The sequence below is a fragment of the Dendrobium catenatum genome, unplaced genomic scaffold (genome assembly GCF_001605985.2).
Source record: "Dendrobium catenatum unplaced genomic scaffold, ASM160598v2 fragScaff_scaffold_1035, whole genome shotgun sequence".
In the NCBI taxonomy this organism is placed as follows: Eukaryota; Viridiplantae; Streptophyta; class Magnoliopsida; order Asparagales; family Orchidaceae; genus Dendrobium; species Dendrobium catenatum.
Genome location: NW_021319497.1, coordinates 759,635 through 782,114, shown reverse-complemented (window position 1 = coordinate 782,114; position 22,480 = coordinate 759,635). Strand labels below are relative to the sequence as shown.

General features: G+C 36.4%; 2 protein-coding genes across 5 annotated transcripts in view; both read left to right on the top strand.

The window, feature by feature from the left end:
- Window positions 1–1,012: 1,012 nt before the first annotated feature.
- Window positions 1,013–8,997, top strand: LOC110110168. 3 transcript variants are annotated; one of them, XM_020841517.2, is made up of 5 exons: window positions 1,013–1,281; window positions 1,485–1,570; window positions 1,776–2,624; window positions 4,989–5,070; window positions 8,644–8,997. In XM_020841517.2, the coding sequence occupies exons 3-5, from the start codon at window positions 1,804–1,806 to the stop codon at window positions 8,851–8,853; spliced, it is 1,113 nt and encodes a 370-aa protein (XP_020697176.1). In that variant the 5' UTR covers window positions 1,013–1,281; window positions 1,485–1,570; window positions 1,776–1,803; the 3' UTR covers window positions 8,854–8,997. The 3 variants fall into 3 exon arrangements, with proteins under 3 accessions (XP_020697176.1, XP_028553875.1, XP_028553877.1); XM_028698042.1 differs by having other exon boundaries at window positions 1,013–1,570; XM_028698044.1 differs by lacking the exons at window positions 1,013–1,281; window positions 1,485–1,570 and having other exon boundaries at window positions 1,704–2,624.
- A 1,106-nt stretch (window positions 8,998–10,103) lies between these two features.
- The window catches only part of LOC110110180, a 23,204-nt gene continuing 10,827 nt past the window's right edge, over window positions 10,104–22,480 (top strand). For both annotated transcript variants that reach the window (XM_020841551.2, XM_020841550.2), the window contains exons 1-4: window positions 10,104–10,288; window positions 12,403–12,444; window positions 13,296–13,427; window positions 18,570–18,802. In XM_020841551.2, coding sequence (XP_020697210.1) covers window positions 10,172–10,288; window positions 12,403–12,444; window positions 13,296–13,427; window positions 18,570–18,802 — 524 coding nt within the window. In that variant the 5' untranslated portion in view covers window positions 10,104–10,171. The remainder of the gene's footprint in view (window positions 10,289–12,402; window positions 12,445–13,295; window positions 13,428–18,569; window positions 18,803–22,480) is intronic.

Genomic DNA, 22,480 nt, shown 5'->3' with positions numbered 1-22,480 from the left:
GTATAAATGATATTTGTAAAACTCATCACTAACTTTGAATAACTAGTTGAAGATGGAGATAGAAACTTTGTTGCAAATTGAGTACATGCAAAAGATCACTATAAATGAAGAAAGCAATGGTAGAACAGCTTTTTCTCAAGAGTCTATGGAAAAATTATTCTTTGCGGTCAAAAGATTGTTCGTAAGCTGATCAGAATGCGTCACGTCATCCGACACATAATGGTTCACATCAGCAATACATAGCAAAAAAATAATGTGACATATCCTGATTCGCATTCAGACGGCATCCGATCATGCATTTCGTGTTTGACAACGCCCGACAGCAATGCAGGCAACCGGCATTCGGCAACAGCAGTCGGCAGAGGGCAGCGGCGACTCGCTGCGACGCGCGGCAGACTTGACCGCTGGTCTGCGTCAACGACTCGCGGGCACTGGGCAGACTGGCAAACGCGATTTTGTGCTTGCGAGCAGCTGGATGACGCGCACTGCTCGAGTAGCAGCTGGATCGCGGAACGCACGATACTTCGACAGCGACTCGATGCACGAGGGCAAAACGACGAAGGCAAAGCGAGCATACAGGGCAGTCGGGTCATTTCAAGTTCTCGGGTCTACCCAAATCAGACCATTTTTTTAAACGGGTCGAAAACTATAACCCGACCCAACCCAAAAATTTTTAGGTCGAATTCCTATCGAATTGTGGGATCAAATCACACCCCTATCGTCAAGTGCTGCCATAATGGCGATTTTTTTTTTTTTGGACATTTAGGTCATTTAAGGCAAACTCACACACACAACGCATACATTTGGACTCGAACCTTAGACCTCTTAGTTGGAAGCCTAAGCCCTCAACCAATAGACCAAGGGGAGTTGTATAATGGCGATTTCACTCAATCACCGACATCCTACAGCGGCTATCCTCACCGAGATTCTACTCCAACTCCGGACTGCCACTCTGAGTATTATTAAATGGCAATGCTCCCTCTGTGCAGGTAGTGCAGAGGGAGTACTCAAATTTTATCGTCGTGCACGATTCCCAAAGATTCTCCCTTTAATCATCTTCATGGCGGAGACGGCTTTCCGTTTACAACGTAGGATTATTCGATCTTTTCACATCACTCGTGGATACATCCTCCTATTTGCTTTTTTTTTTTTTCTATTGCTTCCGCACACATGCCATGCTTGGCTATCCATGTGATATGGAGATGGGTTTCAGATCTTGACAGCTTTCTTCTGCTCCTTCTCTCCGCCGGTCTTATGATCTGTCTCCTCTGTTCTCCAACTGTAAGCTTCATTCCAAAGACCATGTGGTTTTTATGCGCTTCTCTGCAGCTTTGATTTTTTTTAATTTTTGTTTTGATCATTGGTCGGATCATGAGATAAGTGGACCGATCTGCGTAGGAAAGGAGGTCCAGTGACTGCGAGAAATAGGAAACTCTTCTCTGTTGTCTCGTTTTCTGTAGGGTCTCAGGCTTCTCTTGTTGTAGGGAAGATGAAGGATAATTGGAGCAGAGGAGGAAATGGAACCATCTGGCATTTCCGGCTCTGCCTTTGATGATACTTGACGCATGGGGTATCCTTCTTTCTCAGTTAATTTCATTCTTGCTTTGTTTACTATTTTTTCTTATCTATCTCTCGACTTTGATCGATCCTCGCTCTTTTGTTCAACCATCTTTGTTTGGTATTACGAAGAACAACAGGTGATCTCAGCCAGTTGTAGATCTTTTATTTAGAACTTGAAGAATATAAAATTAGTGATTTTTTGATATTATAATTAGCTTTACTTGGAACTGCTAATCGGAGAAAATGAGATCTGTGGCCATGGATAAGAAAGCTTGCTACAAGCATTCATCTTCAGTAGAAAATTATGCTTCAGAAAGTTTTGAACTCCACAAAGGGAACAGCAACGGTATGGGATCTCATCACAGCAAGGCTTTAGGTTCTCGCAGTAAGCAAACTCCATCAAAGTGGGATGATGCCCAAAAATGGTTGATTGGTTTCTCCAGTGGAGGAAATGATGGCCACTCTAACAGCAAGCCTCGGAATTCGAATGCAGAAGACAGGAGACTTCTGCATTGTGCATCGCAGAGGGGCAGGGATTCTTGTAGCAGTGCTGATGTGGGCTTGGAAGAAGATCTAGCTCTGCGAAATATCATTCAAGAAGAGGGGGAGACTAAGAAGATAGATTGCAGTGATTTAGTTTGGAGGGTCAATAAACCTATGGAGGATTCAAAATTAGAAGTCAAAGCAGTTTCTTTGAGAGATTTCGGCACAGAGATGACTCCCATTGCAAGCCAAGATCATTCCAGGACTGCTACTCCAATCCGAGCAACAACGCCAGTTTTGACAAGTCCCATATCTTCCAGATCTTCAACCCCAGGAAGGTGTCGTCAAGGGGGAAATTCCTTTGAATGTTTCCACACAGGGGTAAAGAATTTACAGAGGGACAATGAAGCAGTGCTTTTTGGCACAGCTAGTGGGAATGGGTGGGCTGTAAACAGGGAAGGTACTGCAGATGGTCGGAAGGTGGTGGGTGATAATGATTTCGAGCAGATGAAGAACTCTAATTCTCTGGAGTCTAGAGCAATGGCTTGGAATGAAGCAGAACGAACAAAATACATGGCAAGGTACTCATTTCTCTGCTGCATCTTGCCAAAGAATATGATATATATACCGTGTGTGATTTGATTATATTTTAGCCAGGAGCTCTTAAGTCAAGAGTGTATTAATTGCTGATGCAAGAAAGAGTAAGAAAGTATTTTAATTGTCTGCTTCTACCGCTTCTGTTGTGATTGGAAGATTGATCTGCCATAATAACATTTGATAAACAGTTTTTACCATCATCTTATTTACAATTTATACAATGTGTATGGTATCATCAAAATGTGTTGCTGTTAATACAAACTAGAAAGAAAGCCATGTTTCTCGCCATTTGGTCTTTTGATTGCTCGTAACTAGCATTGCATGGTCTTTGTGCTGACAGCCAGTCAACAACACAAGATGAAAATCAGGAATATTTGCAATATATATTATCATGAACCAGGCAAGTGCTAGCTAGCTAGACAACTTGCATTTGCTTAGGAGCTATTTGTGATAGTTTTTATTTATTGTTTTCTAATTTGCTTAGTGTTAGTTTTGTGTGGAATCTGATTGTGTCAATCAATCAAGTCGTATGATTGCCTTGAACCTCAATTCAATCGATCTAGCTTTTGTGGGGGGTTCAAGGGGGTTTTCCCCAGCTTGGGTTCAGTTGCTTTGCACACAAATTTTTTTTCTCATACAACCGTACAATAGCTATGACACTATGTACCCGAGTGCTGTGGAACTGTTTTGTCTGGTTGGAGAAGACAGAGAGCGGAGTGCAGCGCTCCAGATAGGAGTGTCAATTTCGGGTCACGGGTAGGGTTCGGGTCGAACCCGGAACTGACCCGCACTATTCGGGTCAACCCGAACCCAACCCGTTTTTGCAAATGGGTTGATTTTTTGGATCAGAACTCGACCCGCTTCGGGTTCGGGTCAACCCGAAATGGCCCAAATGACTCGGGGCCGACCAAAAATTTCTAGTTACCGGGTTAAAAAATAGGTCAATCTCCGCTTTTGGGTCAAAAAACGAATCGAAAATGGGTCAACTTGGATTTCTAGGTCAAAAACGGGTTTTTAGGTCCAAAACGGGTCAATTTCAGGTCAAAGGGTCAACCTGAACCCGACAAGATTTTTGAAACGGGACGAATTGTTGAACCAAAACCCGGCCTGTTTCGAGTCTGGGTAGACCCTAACCTAGAATTTTCGGGTTGGGTTCGGGTCATCTCAAATATTGACACCCCTAGCTCCAAACTTCGGCACTGTGGCCCTGTTAGGCAAATTAGAGACAGAGAGTTGAGCGCCACGGCACTGTCAGGCAGATTGGAGATAGAGAGTTGAGCGCCGCAGCCCTGTGAGGCTGGCTGGGTAATTTTTTTTCCTGTTTTCATGAAGGGTTGTGTTCCTTGGTGGTTTTAATGTGTTTTTCTCTTTATTATATTTGAGAATGGTGTAAGATGGAAGAGAGGAAATGAGAGAGTGAGAAAGAAAGCTATTTTTACAAATTTCTCCCAATATTTATAGTGAATTTCTTGGTTTAGTGAGGCTCTATTGTTTTTTCCCAACTTCAATTTTTCCCATGTTAAATCCTTGTTTTCTTTCTTTTCACTATATTTTCTCTTTCTATTTGTGTTCGCTCTATATGTTGCTTACTTCCTCAACACTTGGTTATTGTTTTGTTTATGCTATTACTTGAAATAAAATATATGTGATTTTTTTCTTATGCACTTATTGCTCAAAAAAAAAAAAAAAACACAATCATGATAGTACCATGCCCAATTAATAGATTTAATTCACAAGTTAAGGTGGATAAAAATTTCATGCCCACTAGTAAGCAAGTCAAGGTTTTCATGATTGAGATCTTGCCGCTAATGTTTTAGTAATTTTTATTATTGTAATTTTAATATTTTAATAATAATAAATATAAATATAAATGGATGAGAATGACATTGTAAGTTATCCAATTATTCTATTTAGCTGATTGCATCCTCCAACAATTTGTTTCTTCATAAAATTGAAACTTAATAGCTTAGATTGGTGATTACCTTATATTATCTTCTTTGAAACTAAAAGAATGTTTTGGAAATTTCAAAAGCAACTAAATTATCTTCTTAGAATTTTGAAAACAAGTCTATTTATTAAAATAAAAAAACTCTCACCAAACATGGTTTATTAGCTTTTTAATATATTTTGTAAATACAAAAGAAAATGAAAATTGGTTCCAAACAATACCTAAGTTTTTGTGCTTTGTTTCCATTCAAAGATTAATTGAATGTTGCCAATGCTTAAAATATTCCATGTTGGTAAGCTATCCTTACTAATGACATTTTTGTAATTTTTTTTCTTTTGTATTCAAACTTTTATTCTCCCAAAAGCTTGAGAGCTTTTTGAACTTGCTAGACTTATTGTAGGTTCAAGCGTGAAGAGGTGAAGATACAAGCTTGGGAAAATCATGAAAAGAGAAAAGCTGAAATGGAGATGAAGAAGATAGAGGTATCAAGTTAATATTTATGACATATATTTAATCGTATCTGTTTGTAATAATTTAAATGAAAGCTTTAAGTTTTTTCTATTGTTATTTAATATTAGATAATATTTTTTGGGAATACTTGTGATGCTTGAATTAGCTATAAGCACACAAATGAAGTAATAATTTGGAGGGAATAAGTGGCCCACTACATGGGCGACTGCCCCAATAATCGCCTCCTTTGTAGACGACTAGCACTGGTGCTAGTCGCCCGTTGAATGGGAACTAGGGCTATTTTTAATTTATTGCTTGGGTTATTGTAAGGGTGTTATGGGCTTGAGTTCAAGCAAGCTGAAATAAAACACGTTGTGTTAGATCGAGTAACAAGGTTCTTGATGTTTGAGATCAAAAATTTTAGAAGTGTAGGGATAACGAAGGTGGAGAGGGAGGCAGAAAGAGTAGAGGAAGGGCGTAGACGGGATTCTTGATCCCCCATGGCTGCTCTGATACCATGTGAGAAGACGAGGACGACAGCGAACGAACGACAAAGAGAATAGAGACGGTAGAGAAATATGTATTATTAATGTGAAAATAGAGTACATGGATAAGTATATATAGAGCTAAGTAAACCAAACAATACACGTCATATAGATGACGTGGACGGGTTGCTAACAGTATGTGCATTTAATAGAGAAATCAATAATCATCGTTATAATTTGTGTAAATGTATCCAATTAGGTATATATGCGAATGATCATAAATTGAATTTATCTATAATGTATATGACCTAGTAATTCATTTACCTTCATCCTAATGTTGAACACTCCTATTAAAGTTGTGCATATCTGAACAACTAGTGGAATCCAATGTAGCTTTTGTCATTTCTATCTTATTGAACTTAAGGTAATGGATAAACTCATTTTGTCATTTATCATATATATTTCCTTCTTCTTTTTTTTTAATCTCCAAAGCAAGCTAGATATTCATTTCCCATTTGAATTCTGAAAAAAGTAGCTATGCGCATGTATAAATATCTTAAATGAATCCAATGTTGCTTTTGGCATTTCAAGCATGATTAATAACAGATAATGCATAGTACTCTTTTTATATTTTTTCCTTCTTTCAATCTATGATATGTTAATTTCATGCTTATTGATGGTTTAAAGAAATCAAAATTTTTAAAACACAGCTTCGATTTATCACAGACATTTTTTGACTGATTTATTTATTTTTTATTAAGTATGACATCGATCCTTATTTTCTGTTTCTTAATCCTTCCTCCTTAAGATTTCGTTTGGGACGGTTTTTTTAATGCTTCTTAAAGCAGCTTCTACTAGAAATATGTTTTAAGAAGCAGTAAAAAAGCCGTCCCAAACGAAGCATAAGTTTCTAATTTCTTGACAATCCGGGTCTTACTTGCTTGAGAGCTAACATTTGGGTTGGTGATGATTAAAATTCCTTGAATTATAGTAAGTGGGTCATTGAACTTAAATATCAAATATATTTACTTTGTACAATTATTACTTCCATTGGGAGTACCCAAATAAAAAAAAATGATCTTATGTTCATTTGAGTTTGGTGTGAGACGGCTTTCTTACTGATATATCGGTAAAAAATTATGTTGATCAGGCACGAATCTCAAAGCAAAATTGAGCTGTAAGCTTCTGAAATTAAATCAAAGACTATATGAACTCTATTTTCAACAAACTTATAGTCAAACTGAACGTCTCAGAAAGACGAACCCATTGACACCAAATTCGACTCAATCCGAGCCCAAATGGGTCCAAATCAGGAGTCCGGAGCGTTGTTGGAGGTTTCAAACCACAATTTGGATTACCAAACGATTTCCAAACATGACATGCTTATAGTCGAATCGTGCGGCTCGACAAGACGAATCCAACGAGCCCAAGATCACTGAATTCTGATATCATTAAGGCTTTCAATTGACCAATAAACGGTCCATGATTAAGGGGATCAATATCGACCGTCCATTCAAACACTCCCATTTTGACCTTTGTCCTCCACATATTTACAAGTCATGCCACTCTCAAAAATCTATAAATAGGCCCTCATTCTTCACATGGAGAAGGATGAGAGGAAGAGAAAGAAGGGAGGAATTTGGGAGCTCTCTTGTCATCGACCACCGCCGAAGTTCCTGCCGACCACCACCGCGATTCCTGTCGGCCACCGCCGGGGTTCTTACCAACCATCGCCGGACTTCTGCTCGTCCGCCAATCACCGCCGGAGTTCTTCACGACCACCACCGGGTTCCTCCTGATCATCGTTGAAGTTCATGCCAACCACCGCCGGAGTTCCTCCCGACCATTGCCAGAATTCTTCCCAACCATCGACGGACTCCTGATAGTCCGTCTACCGCCGTCGAACTTCCACAAATTTGTTGACTGCCGCCGAACTTCCGCCCCGAAAGCCAATCATCGCCGGACTTCCACAAGTTCGTCGACCGCCACCGGACTTCCGCTCGTCCGCTGACCACTGCCGAACTTCCGCCAGTCCGTCGAACATCACAGGATTTCCACTAGTCCGCCAACTACAGTCCTCCCAACCACTGTCATCCAACTCCAATCCTTCTAATCTCTGTAGTCTGCCAACAATGGTCTTTGCGACCCCCGTCGCCCGCCCGCCGACTACTATCTTTCGGACCTCCATCGTCCGCCAACTACTGTCTTTCAGACCTACGTCGCCTGCCGACTACACTACCCTCCGACTATTATCCTTCAGATCTCTATCGCCTGCTGACTACAATCGATGCTGACTATGGTCCTCTCGACCTACGTCGCCTGCCGACTACACTACCCTCCGACTACCTCCATCGTCCGCCGACTACGGTTCCCCCGACTTGTGTCGCCCATTGACTACGGTCCTTTTGACCTTTGTCATTAGCCAACAATGGTCCTTGTGGCCCCCATTGCCTGCTGACTACTATCTTTTGGACCTCCGTCATCCGCCGACTAATGTCTTTCGGACCTCCGTCGTCTGCCAACTACGATCCTTCCTACCTCCGTCGTCATACTACGGTTCTTCTGACCCATGTCGCTCACTGACTATGATTTTGCCGCCCCAAACAAACATGTCAACATTGATTCTTCCAACTCCCACCGTGTAATATACTATGTATGATGTATATTTGCTACATCGAGTCAAGACCTTTCTCTTAAGGAAATGCCTCATTTGTAATGGACTGCAAACAAGAATGGATCCATTCAAACTAGGCCAGGCCCCGTGGTTTTTCCCCCTTTTCAGGGGTTTCCACGTAAAAAAACTCTTGTCTCTTATAAATGCTACACCCTCTCATTTCATCTGTTTGTGTGCTGGATATTCGTATAAAGCTAGATGTTAAATTTTATCACTCTCTACCGCCGCGATTTTTCCAGGACGCAACACTTACTGCTTCTTAAAGCAGCTTTCTAGGTAAAACAAATTCATTTTTGTACTAAAAAGCTACTTTAAGAAGCAGTAAAAAAAACCGTCCCAAACGAAACTTTAATTTCATCTCATTTTCTTCGCTCACTACTGATTAATTTTATTGTCTTTAATGAAATGCTCCCTCCTAATGCAATAATAGTATTTTGTATTAATAGGTGAAAGCTGAGCGACTTAAATCTCGAGCTCAGGAGAAACTGGCTAACAAGTTAGCAGCAACAAGAAGGATAGCAGAAGAGAAACGCTCAAATGCAGAATCCAAACTAAATGAGAGTGCTGCAAGAACAGCCGATAAAGCAGATTATATTCGAAGAACAGGCCATTTGCCATCCTCCTTTTTTTTCAAGCTTCCTTCACTGTGTGGATAATATCCTCTTCCTTTGAGGACTGTGTTGCCAGTTCTTCTGCCTAAATGCATGCATATTATGTTTCAGAAAGTGTCTGTGTATTCATTCCACATTCGAATCTGTTCGACCGTTGAGTTTTGCGTTATCATTCAATAAGTGCTGAAAGTCGAAGCTTATCTTACAGATTTAATGTTGGAAATTTTGATGATTTTATGAATTTGCCTTCAACAATTGGTCATCTTCAACAAAAAAAAAAAAGAACTCCACAGAATATTCTGATCAGATTTTATCACCAAGGCTGAAAATTTCTATCACCATTCAAATGGTATTTGTACCAATGTCATGCATATGAAAGGAAATTTGAGTTTCAAGACCTCCTTTATTTCATTGGTTTAATGTTGATTTGGAAGGCATCTTCTTGGTAATGTGAGCTTGAATTGCTCTATCAATAATAAAGCCATTTAATACTTGTCATATCATATTCTTGATGTGGTGATCGTCGAAAGAATCGGACCTACTTGAATAAACACAAAGCTTAAAAGCTTCAATAAGAGATAATATTCGTCAATATACTTCTTACTACAATACTTTGCCTATTTAAAAGCTAATAAGAATATTCTATAAACTTGTAATAACCTAGTCTTAAGGAGCATTTTAAAGAACATTCTAGAAACTAGTAATTAGATTGTAACAAACTTAGATGAACTACTCCTAATGAATACTATAACTAAATTGTTCCGCATCAATTCTTTTAGCCATTTTGGAGTTAGCCAACACTACTAAAAAATCACTTTTGGCAGCAAAATAAATTGGCTTTTGTGGAGGTTAAAATGGTTTTAAAATCGATTCATGTTTATTGTGATTGATATGCGATGCAAAGACATTTAGTAGTTTCATGTCGGAAAAAGCAACCTATTACAGTGGTTTTGAAACAGATACAACCATGTGCTATAAAAATATAACACATTTTTTTAGTGCAAATTTACCTCTTTTTAAATGCCATATTTGAAAGTTTTTATATATTGTATGATTTGCAAACTCAATTTTTTTATATCACACCAATACATTTAAACTTTGAAAATATATATATACTTACTATATTTTTATTAATTTTTAAAGTCCTATTAATATATAGGACTCGGTGCACTTGTATTTAATATGAATTAGTTAAGTCAAAGTTTCTCCTATGAAATTATTGTATTACGGAGTTTTGGGGGTAGGGGTCTCCATGTAAAAAAGTTAATGAAGGGGAGAGCAGAACGAGCTCCGATTTCCGATTTCCGAATTCCGACTATGTGATTGCTATTATGAATGACTATTAAATCGATTAGACAAACAAATGAATCCCGTGGAGAAGAAAGCCGCCGCCAATCCGTGGAAGGAAGGGGAACACGCTTCCCCGGCTTGGGGTGCCCTACTCTTCGGCTTGATAGGCGCCACCATCACCACGGCCGCGGTATCCCGTTCTTCATTTCTATCTCCATTCCTTATGCTGCGTTATGGATGCTTGGCGGGGCTGTAGAAATGTAGGAAGACGGGGAGATCACAGGTCTATTTACTCGAATCATATTAGTATATGGGTTTTTGACGGTAGAGGGCATGGCTTAGATTGATTTTCAAGTTCTTTAATTGTGTTTGATTAGTTATAATCGCAACAGTGTAATAGATTTGCATCGGTTCTATTTTTATATTATGGGTTTCACTGAACCACAGAGAATTGGTTTCCTCATGAAGTGCTAGAATAACTATGCATGATATGCAAGTTTTAAAAATTCACCTGTAATTATGTATATTATATATGCTTGGCCATCTTGGATAAGGCCACATTTGCCCTCTCACTGAAATCTTAGTTCTGCAACTTCACCTATGCATGATGTTTTCCACTTGTTGATCCTAGGAAATAAAAATTGTGCGAATTTTCTCATTACATGGCTCATTCTAGAGGACAAAAGTAAGTTTTATGAATTATTTTTTCCCGTGGCAGTTGAAAAAAATATTGTAGCAAGCTAAAAAATAGTGCATGCTTTGAATTTTATGTTGAATTTAACTTGAATTGCTTGAATTATCTTATTTTGAAAAATAATAGATTTTCTTTTATCATTGAATGAATTTATTCACAATCTCATGCACGTTACTTGTGTAAGACAATGAACCCAAGACCTTTTGGTTGGAAGCCTAATGTCACGGATAGATCTTCTATAAGTCACACGCACAACCTTAGCACTTCTGCCTAGTGCTAAGTCAGCCTTAAATTCTCACAAATCACAATGCTTGGCTAGAGAGCAAAGAATGCTAGAGAGAGAGTGTATGGGGTAAGCTTCACTATTATAAGAGAGCTTTTACAATAGAGGTTGGAGGGGTTTTGAGAGTTGTTGGGAGTTGATTACAAATGAAGGGGGAGGGGTCCTATTTATAGCCCTTATCCCATGCCTAAGAACAATCGAGAGAGGGGGTTTGGGGGTCCTATTTATCCCCATCCTTCCATGGTTAGGAACAATCTAGAATTCCCTCCAAAATACATGACTATGGAATTCTTTTGAATACTCCACATTATTCCCTACACTCTTATATAACTCTATAATATTTTAGAGAGTGCTAGAGTATCCTAGATTACTCTCTAAATATCCACACCATTCTAGAATATTCTAAGCCTTTCTAGAACCTTATAGAATCTTATGGAATCTTTCGAAACCTTCCATATCCTTCCAGAACTTTCCCATGTCGTGTGACACCATTGAGGAATGGTCTTGGAGGACTTCTTGACCTCCACTTGGCATGTCATGCCCAAGAGGATTGGCCAAACCTCTAGGTCAAACATTTGAGCGTGACACTCTTCCCCACCTATTCTCGCGATGCCCTCATTGCGAGCCTTCCAGAATTCATGCTGAAGGTCCTTGGATTGCCACAGGGAGTTGGTTACAAATGAAGAGGGAGGGTCCTATTTATAGTCGTCCTCCTATGACTAGGAACAATTTAGAATTCTCTTCAAAATACATAAGTTTGGAGTTCTCAAGAATACTCCACATTATTCCCTACACTCTTATATAACTTTTTTTTTCTTTTTCTTTTGAATAATCATAAACACTCTTATATAACTCTATAATATTTTAGATAGTTTTTGAGTATCCTGGATTACTCTCTAAATATCCACATCGTTCTAGAATTTTCTAGAGTACTTTAGAATCTTCTAGGAAACTCTAAGCCTTTCTAGAACCTTCTAGAAGCTTCTGGAACCTTCCGAGACCTTATAGAAACTTCTTGAGCCTTCTAGAATCTTCTAGAACCTTCTAAAATCTTCCAGAACCTTCCATATCCTTCCAATGTCGTATGACCCCATTTAAAAATAGTTATGGAGGACTTCTTTGCCTCCACTCGGCATGTCACGCTCAAGGGGTTTGGCCAAACCTCTAGGTCAAACATTTGAGCGTGACACTAAACTCTCCACCAAAAGGTTAAGATGACCCACTTAACTATTAAAAAGTTGATTAAAAGTTTATGTTTACCACAAAACTTGTTCTTCCAATTCATATTAATGAATACTTACATGATTTGTTGTTCTCAAACTTGCAGGTCTATCAACTCCGCAGGAGTGTTAGCTGGATCTACACTGAGGTAGTTTGACTTGACACCCTTCTAGATTCCTTCTTTTCTCTTTTTATTAATGGTAAATGGCATGCTATATTAAGTTATTAACTATTGAAAGATCGTTTATATATTTCCTAATCATCGTTGGATGATTTCATGTAAAGTATCAGCATTGCATACATTAATCCAAGAAAAATTAAAGGAGAATGGAGTGGTGGGTTCAGATATAAAAGATGTCATAATTTATTAACTTATTATGTATGGTATATTTTCTTGTTCAATTCAAAACTTACATACTTAACATTTTCTTTTCTGATTATAATTTAAGAGTGGCATTCAATACAATCATAAATAGAAAAAAATGCCTCATTTATTCAATAGGCATAGAAATCAGAATAGAGAAAACTAACCAGTAAAATTTCAATTTCTTACAGTCAGTGTTCAAAATAAAACATTCTAAAATATATTAAAAGTTACATAGTAGAAACTTCATAAAATTCTAGAAAATCACATTTTTGCCTATAACTTGTTATATATTTATTGGAATTGAAATAAAAAACAGCTATTTATACATCTATGAATGCAATTTGAGTATCTCTCTCTTTCTCTAAATGTGAGATAGTATGGGTGCATGTTTCAATAGAAACCAGTTTCAATGAATAGGACCATGAACAATATCGCATAATATTTATTAAGATGTGGCTGATATCTTGACTACACTGCTAGTACAGTTTGAATAACTTTTTCAATCTCTATAATTTTCTAAATGTCGGCTACCTTAGAAATTTCTTAATTAGTAGAGTTCCATTTGTTTAGAACTTTCATGCTTTTGTTTTAACAAACTTAACTCACCTTTTTCTTTCTTCTTGTTCTGATAGCTGAATAGGTCAGATCCCCAGTCAACTTGGCGAAATTCAAGAGCTGGTTCTAGTAGAAGATTCCAAGAAGAAGCTTGGAGAAGATATAACCGCCGGATGAATGAGGAGCATAAGGAGGAAAGGGAGAGAGTAGTTAGTATACCCCCTTGAAATTTTGTGTCATTAACGATCTTCCTATTCTTTTATTTTTTAACTCTTTCATGTGAGGACTATTGTTTATGAATTTTTTACTTATCTTTGTTTTCATTTGGATATCTTTTGCCTTTGATAGTGTTCCCCTCCAAAAATTTTTTTGTGCAAGTCGCTTAGTTTTTCTAGGTTTGTAGATGCAGGCTTAGTTTATCTTGGTTTGTAGATGTAGGTTAAGGCAGGATTTGGCACATTTTAATCAATAATGTTTTTTTCTTAGTCTACGTTCAAATTTAGGATATGTTTGGCAACAAGTACTAAGAGTACAGATTGGAAGAAACTTCCTATCTTGGAAGGCGTCCTTCAAAGATCCGTGTTGATACTTGTTAAATTGGCTAGAACTTAGCAGTACATTCTCTTTTGTTCATCTTTAAGAAACCATGAGGCCTTAACCTGATGATGATGTTGAATACATGCTTAATTTATTTAATTAAATCCGTGCAAGAATTAGACATAAATAATAAACAAAAAGATCTAAATCGTACTAAAAGATCTCTAACCAGATGCCTCTCAAGGACAACATCATAAGTGAGTTAAACACATAGTGGTCGAAGAGAGCATGATGTAAATTAAGCACGCAATCACTAATGATATAATAAATAAAATAATTCACACACATTTAATTAGTAATAAATAAAGTAGCTGGAAAATCAAGTCAAATAACTTCCAAAAATCATAGAAAATTATAAAATATTTTTTGTAACCTATGAAATTTTTTGAAGTTATTTTAGTCAAAATCTAAGTTAACCCCGATTGTGTTTATCAGCCTTGAGATTTTGTTAGCCTTATTTAAATTTACATTTAAAAGTACATAAACTCATAAACTAAGCTAAATAACTTGGAAATTTCATTTTGTACTTTGAGTCTTCGTGAATCTACCTTCTTGAGCTATCTCCAAATTCCATATGCTTCAAAATAACCTAGTGAACATGATCAATATTTGTTGTTTTATTGAATTTGTTTTAGAAACACCTGTCAAAATATTGGGACCATTGTATTTGTTATCATCAAATCACACTTTTGTTGTCTAATCTCATAGGAACAATGGATACCATTTCGTGCCCTTTAAACTTCTATATATTATGTCCTTGTGTAAGTTGTACATTTTATGAACAAAATTGAATGCTTTTATATAATAAATAGACCACCTCAAGCTTCTTGTTGAAATCAAATCCATTGTTCAACAACCACACACTTTGTCCTATTGATTAAGCAAATAAAAAATTGCATGTTTTGACACCATACTTGAGGTTTGAGTTGCTACAAAAATCAGGGCAAGGTTCAAGGTTATATTTGGTTGATGGAATTCCCTCTCATGCAAAGTCTAAGCAGTTGAGTAATGGTGATTCAGATATTATATTCAAGAGAGTGTCGTCTGGTTATGGTGGTTGGAAGGCCGTAATCAAGATATTACAATTGTGCGATAGCGGTCGAGTGATGGCAGTTCAACGGTGGTCCAATGACAGTGGTTGAATAACAACGATCCGATGGCAATGCCCTGATGGTGGTGGTTGAACGACAATGGTCCAACAGAGGTAAGTCAAAAGGCATTGGTTTGACGATGATAGTTGGACGATGGTGGTTAAACAACAATAGTCGTGTCGGCATTTAAACAATGTTGCTTGGGCTTGAGTGGGTGTGATGACGGTGGTATGGTTGTGATGGTATGACAACAATGATCGAGTAGCATTGGTCTAATTGTAATGGTCGGGCGTTGGCGATTCAATGCCAAAACTCTCCACTTTCAAGTCAAGGTCCAGCTTCAGCTCCTCTTCACATGAAGAATGTGTGTGTCTATTTATATTTATTTTGGTGTGATATTTTGATAAATTTAGTCTAAATCTTAAAACACTTCATCGAACAACTCATAGTTATTCCCTTAATCATAAATCAATATTTTAGCAATTAAGTACCTTAATGACCTCCGAATTAAATGATCTCATACTCATTGGATTTCTCTCATCAAGATGCTTTATTTGATTTAAGAATGCAAGATTTTGAGATCATTTAGTCCTCTAAGTCATGAAGTTTTCAACACATGTTATATGCTTGATTTGGCTCATTTGGAGTCATATTAGATCAATTTTTATGTCAATGAGTTCGACTAATTAAATCATTCAATTCGACTATAAATTTTTTTAGATCAAAATTCAAATGATCCTGAATATAATTTTAGAAGTTTCTAGCTAAAATATTGCCTTGAGATTATGCTTGATTAAGTAGATTGATGTCATGTGTTTGTGTGTGTGTGTTTAAGGAATTTTTTTCAGTAGCTTGTAGAATTTTGTGGACTTCAATAGATAGGGTTTCAGGTTCCTTTTAATAAACGTACTTGAAAGCTATTAGGGAGAGTTTAATTATTTTATTGATATTAAAAGATCATATAGTTGAGTGTCATAAGAATTAATTTGGTGGGAAAAATATGTGTGGAAGTTATGTTGAAGCTATTAAAAACGTGTATAAAGCAATGAATACTATTAGAATACTAAGAATTGTCCATTCACGTCAAGGTTGCATAAAAGGATCAATATTAAGTGTTTTTCTTATTGTATTTAATATGGAGATAGTACATTAGATAATTAAATTCAGGTGTCTTGGTTAAAGCTTTTAATGATTATCTAGTGTTGAAAGATGAGATATTATATGTGTGAAAAAATTAGAACATTGAAGGAAACTTTAAGAAGATAATGGACCTAGAATTATTATAATGGAGATTGATTACATGGTGTATAATTTTTGTGGATATGAAATTGGTAAAAGTCATAACTCAATGTTGTTTAAAGATTAAGATTGATATATCATCAAAAAATTATCCTGATCGGGCTTGAATCTCAAGGCAAAATAAAGTTGAAAACTTTTGAAATTAAATCTTGTACCATCCGAGAACTCTAATTTCAGCAAACTTATAGTCAATTGAACGTCTTGAAAATACGAACCCAACAACACTAAATTCAACTCAATTCGAGCCCAAATGGGTCAAAATTGAAGTCCCGAAGCGCATTTTGAAAGTTCAAATCATAAATTGGATGGTCAAACAATTTCTAAATGTAACATACTTATAGTCAAATCGAGCAGCTCGATGAAACGAATCCAATGAGCCTTAGATCGACAAATTTTGATATCATTAAGACATTCAAATGCCCAGTAAACGGTCCACGGTCAAGTGGATCTACATCGGCCGTCCATTCAAACCATTCCCAACTTATCCTTGATCTCTCTCCTATTTACTGGTCATGCAACTCTCATAAAACTATAAATAGACCCTTCATTCGTCATGGAGGGGGGACACAAGCAAGACGGAAGCAAGGAAGAGAGAGAAATTAGAGTCTAATTGCCACCAGACTCCTCGACCACCGTCGAACCACTAATAGTTGCCGGACTTTCACCCGGCTACTAACTGATGCCGGACTTTTGCCCGGCCACTAAATGACATTGGACTTCCACCTAGCTACCCACTGACGATGGACTTCCATCTAACCACCAACTAACGCTGGACTTTCACCCGCCACCGACTATCGTCGGACTTCCCCGTAATAACTGTCACCAAAAAGCTGTCTTTTGGACCATCGTCGCGCACCGACAAGGCGACAACAGTCCTTCCGACCTCCGTTATCAGACTACGGTCTGTCTGACCTCCATCGCCCGTCGATTATGGTCCTTTTGGCCTCCGTCGCTAGACAACAGTCTCTATGACCACCATCACCTGCCAACAATAGTCCCTTCCAATCTCCGCCATCAGACTATGGTCTTTGTGACTTTTGTCGCCCGCCGACTACAGTCCTTCAGACCTCTGTCGCCAGGCAACGATCTTTCTGACCACTGTCATTTGCCAATTACGATCCTTCCAACCTCCGAAGCTAGACTATGGTTTTTTCGACCTTTGTAGCCTGTCGACTATTGTCCTTCCAACCTCCATAGCCAAACAACGGTCTTTCTAACCAATTCTCGCTTGCCGACTACAGTCCTTTCGACCTCCGTCGCCAGACTACGGTCTTTCTGACCAATTCTCGCCTGCCGACTACGGTCCTTCCGGCCTTCATAGCCAAATAAAGGTCTTTATGACCACTGTCGCCTACTGACTACTGTCATTCTGACCTTCTTCGCTAGACTACGGTTTTTCTAACCAATGTCACCTTACGACTATGGTCATTACGACCTTCGTAGCCAGACTATGGTCTTTCTAACCACTGTCATGTGCCGACTACGATCCTTCTGACTTCCGTCGCCCGCTGAATATGGTCATTTTGACCTCCATTGTCTGCTAATGATCTTTCCAACCTCCGTCGTCCGCCACCGCCCCTTCCACCACTGTTATCCGAATACGGTTTTTCCGACCTCCATCGCCCGCCGACTACAGTCATTCTGACCACCGTCACTTGAATACAATCTTTCTGACATCTGTCGCCCGTCGACTATGGTCATGTTGACCAAACAAACAGGTCAATATTGATTCTTTCAATTTCTAAAATGTAATGCACTCTATATGATGTATATTTGCTACATCAAGCCAAGGCTTTCCCCCAAAGGAAGTGTCTCATTTGTAATTAACTGCAAACAATAGTGGATTCATTCAAACTAGGTCAGACCCCGTGGTTTTTCCCCCTTTTTAGGGGTTTCCACTTAAGAACTCTGGTGTCTCTTATGAACGTTATACCCTCTCTTTTATCTGATTGCATGTTGGATCTTCATACAAACTAAGACGTTAAACTTTATATTTCTATATTGCCGTGAATATTCCAGGATGCAACAAAGAAGATACCTTTTTTTTAATTAAGATAATACTTGCTATAGGTTTTAGTATCTGCTGTTGTATTCTACAAAAGAATGATGATAATCCTTTTAGGTTAAGTTGGCTAATACTAAAGAAGATAATGATCTCAGTTATTTTTTTTTTTGTTAAACTTCCATAATTCTTGGAGTTACTGCATCTCCTTTTGATTACTTTTTGCAACTTAGGTTGCTTGGATTCATTTTCTGAAAGCTGGTGTTAAAGAATCACTTGTTTTCCATTGATTTTTCTGGTGTTCCTGATAAGAATTTATTTTTTGTTATCGTAATATCTGTTGTCCTTTCATCTTTTCAAAGGAACGCATCAGACGGATGCAAAGAATATTCAATCGAGAGAGAAAATTATATAAGAGAAGCTATGAAAACTGGAGGGACTATGGTCCTGGTGCATATCAACATTTCCAACAAGATGATTGGTACTGGAATTCAGATGCATCTTATGGAGATCAAAGGACGAATTTCAGATCCTACCCTTGGGAAACTGAACATTATACCATGTCGCATCATTATTCTATCTTGGGTCTTGACAGGTATTCCTGTGCAACTTATCTACTTTTATTTCCATTTGTTTCAACGATTCAGTTCAAATACTCAAATGTTTATCCATGCTGGGAAAATGAATTATACTCACAGAAATAACTGAGAGTAACAAACTCGAGTAGTTTTTTCATCATTACTGCTGAATAAACATCCTCTCAAACATGTTGACATATAATTAACACATTCGGACTGTGAATTTTATGTGTAATCTTTGAACAGAACCCTATTGATGTTACGTCCACAATCAATTAGAAGTGCAGGTACTACAGTTGATATGGAATACGTGTAATGATAAATATTGTGAAAACAAATATTAAAGTTTCTTGTTCGTCTCATGGGCTAGGAATGAAGAGGTTTACGGTCATGTACAACGGGAACAAGTGTTGTAAGGCAATGGCTGATTATAGTTGTTGTGAATGTGCAACGCAAAGAATGCATTGGCAAGCTATGGTGCATAACTAGTTTTGAAATTCATGGAAGAAGGAAGTGCATTGGAATTAAGCATGGTTGAAAATCATTGTTGTTGGTCGCAAGCTTGGATGAGAAAACTTTGGGGTTGATGTTAGGAAGACCATCATTCATAAAATTTATATCAAAACTAAGTAAATGAATCAAATTTTGAGTTTTGCTGCTAACAGGGCATTCCCCATTCTCCTAGAAGGGGCATATTATTATCTAGCTTGATTTTAGTGAGAAGTAGATAAAGATTTAATTAGACATCACCCCTAAGCGATGTATCACAACTTAACATAATTAGGCAAAATTTGACTGGAATGACTCAACTCAAGTTTGATGAAAAGTATACTAATGTTAATTAGGTCTAAATTAAGTTTAGATTTGTTACATGGAGTTCGGATATTTTCAATGAGAAGAAGACATGATAGGTAAACATAATGTGTAGAAGAAAAATAACAATTGTTTGTTTACTAGAAACTAAATTGAAAATTATTTATGTTGGAAGGATTAATAATGAGAATGAGTGGACATATACTTTAAATAAACAATTTAGGTGAATGAAAATAGCAATATAGTGGTTGTTATCAAAGATACTAGAGGATATTATAAATTTTGTTTCTGTCTAACCCTCGAAGTGGGGTTGGTTGTTAGTTTAAAAAATCAATTACGAAAAGAGATGTATGAATTACCATAATGTAGACATAAGTAAGCAAGGATATTTGGTGAAGGTGACTTAAATGAACATGTAATTTAATAGTAATAGCTATGAGATGTTTCATGTTTGTGGGAAATGGGAGATAGAAATGCAATGAGAAAAGTTATATTTGATTTTTTTTTTTTGTTGCATATAATTGTGAAATAACAAATGTAAACTTTAAGAAAAGAAATTGTTGCTTAATTTTGTTTAAAAATGGAGCCACCAAATCATAAATACACTTATTATTTGGAATGAAAATCTTTTTGAAAAAATCAGAAGGTGATTTAGAAGAGCATGCAATTTAGAATATTAGTTATTGATGTATACCTTAAAAGGTTTTAATAGAATATTATGAAAAAATTAATTGCCTAGATAAGGTATTGAAATTTAAAAGATTAGATCGGTAATCTTCAAAAATAATTTGTTAAAAGAGACAAATTGTTTAGGTGATTCAAACTTGATGTGGATAAGATCACTAGCCCTATTTAGAAAATTGTTATAGAAATTTTAGGAGAGTCTAATAGTAGATCTCATGCTAATAAGGAGACATATTAGTGGAGTGAGGAAATAGAAAAAGGCTATTAAAGAAACAAAATGCATTTTTTAGTGACAAGAATTGAATGCTAGTGGAGTTTATAATGATTATAATAAAATTAGAATTCTTGTAAAGAGTCATAAATAAAATAAAAGCTATGCTTTTTATAATTTCTATGTGAGACAAGGTACTTATAAAAGTGAAAAATATATATAAAAATAATTATGATGTGATTGAAGGTCTAGAGACTATTACTAAACTAGATGCATTTAAACAAAAATAATATGATTTTAATAAAGGTAAAAATATTATTTTAAGAAATTATTAAATATGAATTTATAAAAAAATATTTTGGATGAGTATATTTATATTGTTATGATTTATATGTGAGGCAAGGTACTAAGAAAAGTGAAAATTAGATATAAAAATTATTGTGATAAGATAATAGGTCTGGAGACTACCATGAAAGTAGATGCATTATAAGCAAAAATAATATGATATTAATTAATGAAGAAAATATTACTTTGAGAAATTATTAAATATGAGTTTATAAAAAAAGTATTTTGGATGAGCATGATTTTGTTATTAAGAATGTTGCAAAAGATGTGCTTGGAGTGTCAAAGGGAAAATCTATTAATAGTAAAAATAGTTTATGGTGAAATCAAAATGTGCAATAAAAGATAAAAAATAAGAAGATTTGTTAAAAAAATTGGTTTAGCTATAAAAATTCTGATAATTGAGAAAAATATAAAGTGGCCCGTAAGGAGTAAGAAAATAATTTGCAATGCAATGATTTTAATTTTTAATGATTTGTATAATATTGTAGATACTAAGGATGTTAAAAGATATATGCATAGGTTAGTTAAACAAAGAGATAGGAGTAGTAAGGATTTTGTTCAAGTGAAGTGTATTAAGGATGAAGATGAAAAAATGCTTTAATTAGAAGAAGATATTCAACAAAGGTGGATTAGATGTTTTGCTAAACTTTTCGATGAAGATTATGAGAATGTGATTGACTTTAGTGACCTTAGCTCCCTAAATAAAAATAAAGATTTTTTGTTCTTATCGTTGGATTAGTATAATCAAAGTTAAAGAGGCTTTAAATAAAATGAAGTGTGGAAAAGCTGTTGGACTTGATGATATCCCAATATAGGTGTGAAAATGCTTAGGAGATGAAGGAATTTCTTGGCTTGCTGAACTTTTTAATATTATTATGAAGACTAAAAAGATGTTAGATGAGTGGAGAATGAGTGTGTTGATTCCTGTTTTTAAGAATAAATGTTTGCACAATATTGTTTGAATTATAGAGAAATTAAGTTGATGTGTCATACTTTAAAACTATGAGAGAGAGTTATGGTGCATAGGTTGCGGCGTGACACCAATGTTTCTCAAAATCAATTTGGATTCATGCCAGATAGGTCTATTATGGAAGCTTTACATTTATTGAGAGGTTTGATAGAGAAGTATAGAAAGAATATGGTTGATCTACATATGATTTTTATTAATTTAGAAAAAGCATATGATAAAGTTCCAAGAGAAGTGTTATGGAGAGTTCTACATAAGAAAGGGATTAATAAGGCTTATATTCAAGTCATTAAGGATATGTATGCACGAGCTGTTAATTGTGCTCAAACACAAGGTGGTTTGACCAAGTATTTTCCAATTTCATTTGGATTACATCAAGGATTAGCTTTAAGCCCATATCTTTTTGCTTTAGTCATGGTTGTTCTCACTAGACGTTTGCAAGAGGTTGTACCCTAGTGTATGTTTTTTGTTGATGATATTCTTCTTGTTGATAAGACTAGAGAGGGAGTTGAAGATAAACTTTAATTATGGAGGTCAACCTTAGAGTCTAAAGGCTTTCGTTTGAGTTGATCTAAAACTGAATATATAGAGTGTAATTTTAGTAATAAGAGATCTAATGGGGGGATTGTGACTTTTGGCGATCAAGTCATTAATAAGAGTACATGTTTTAGATAT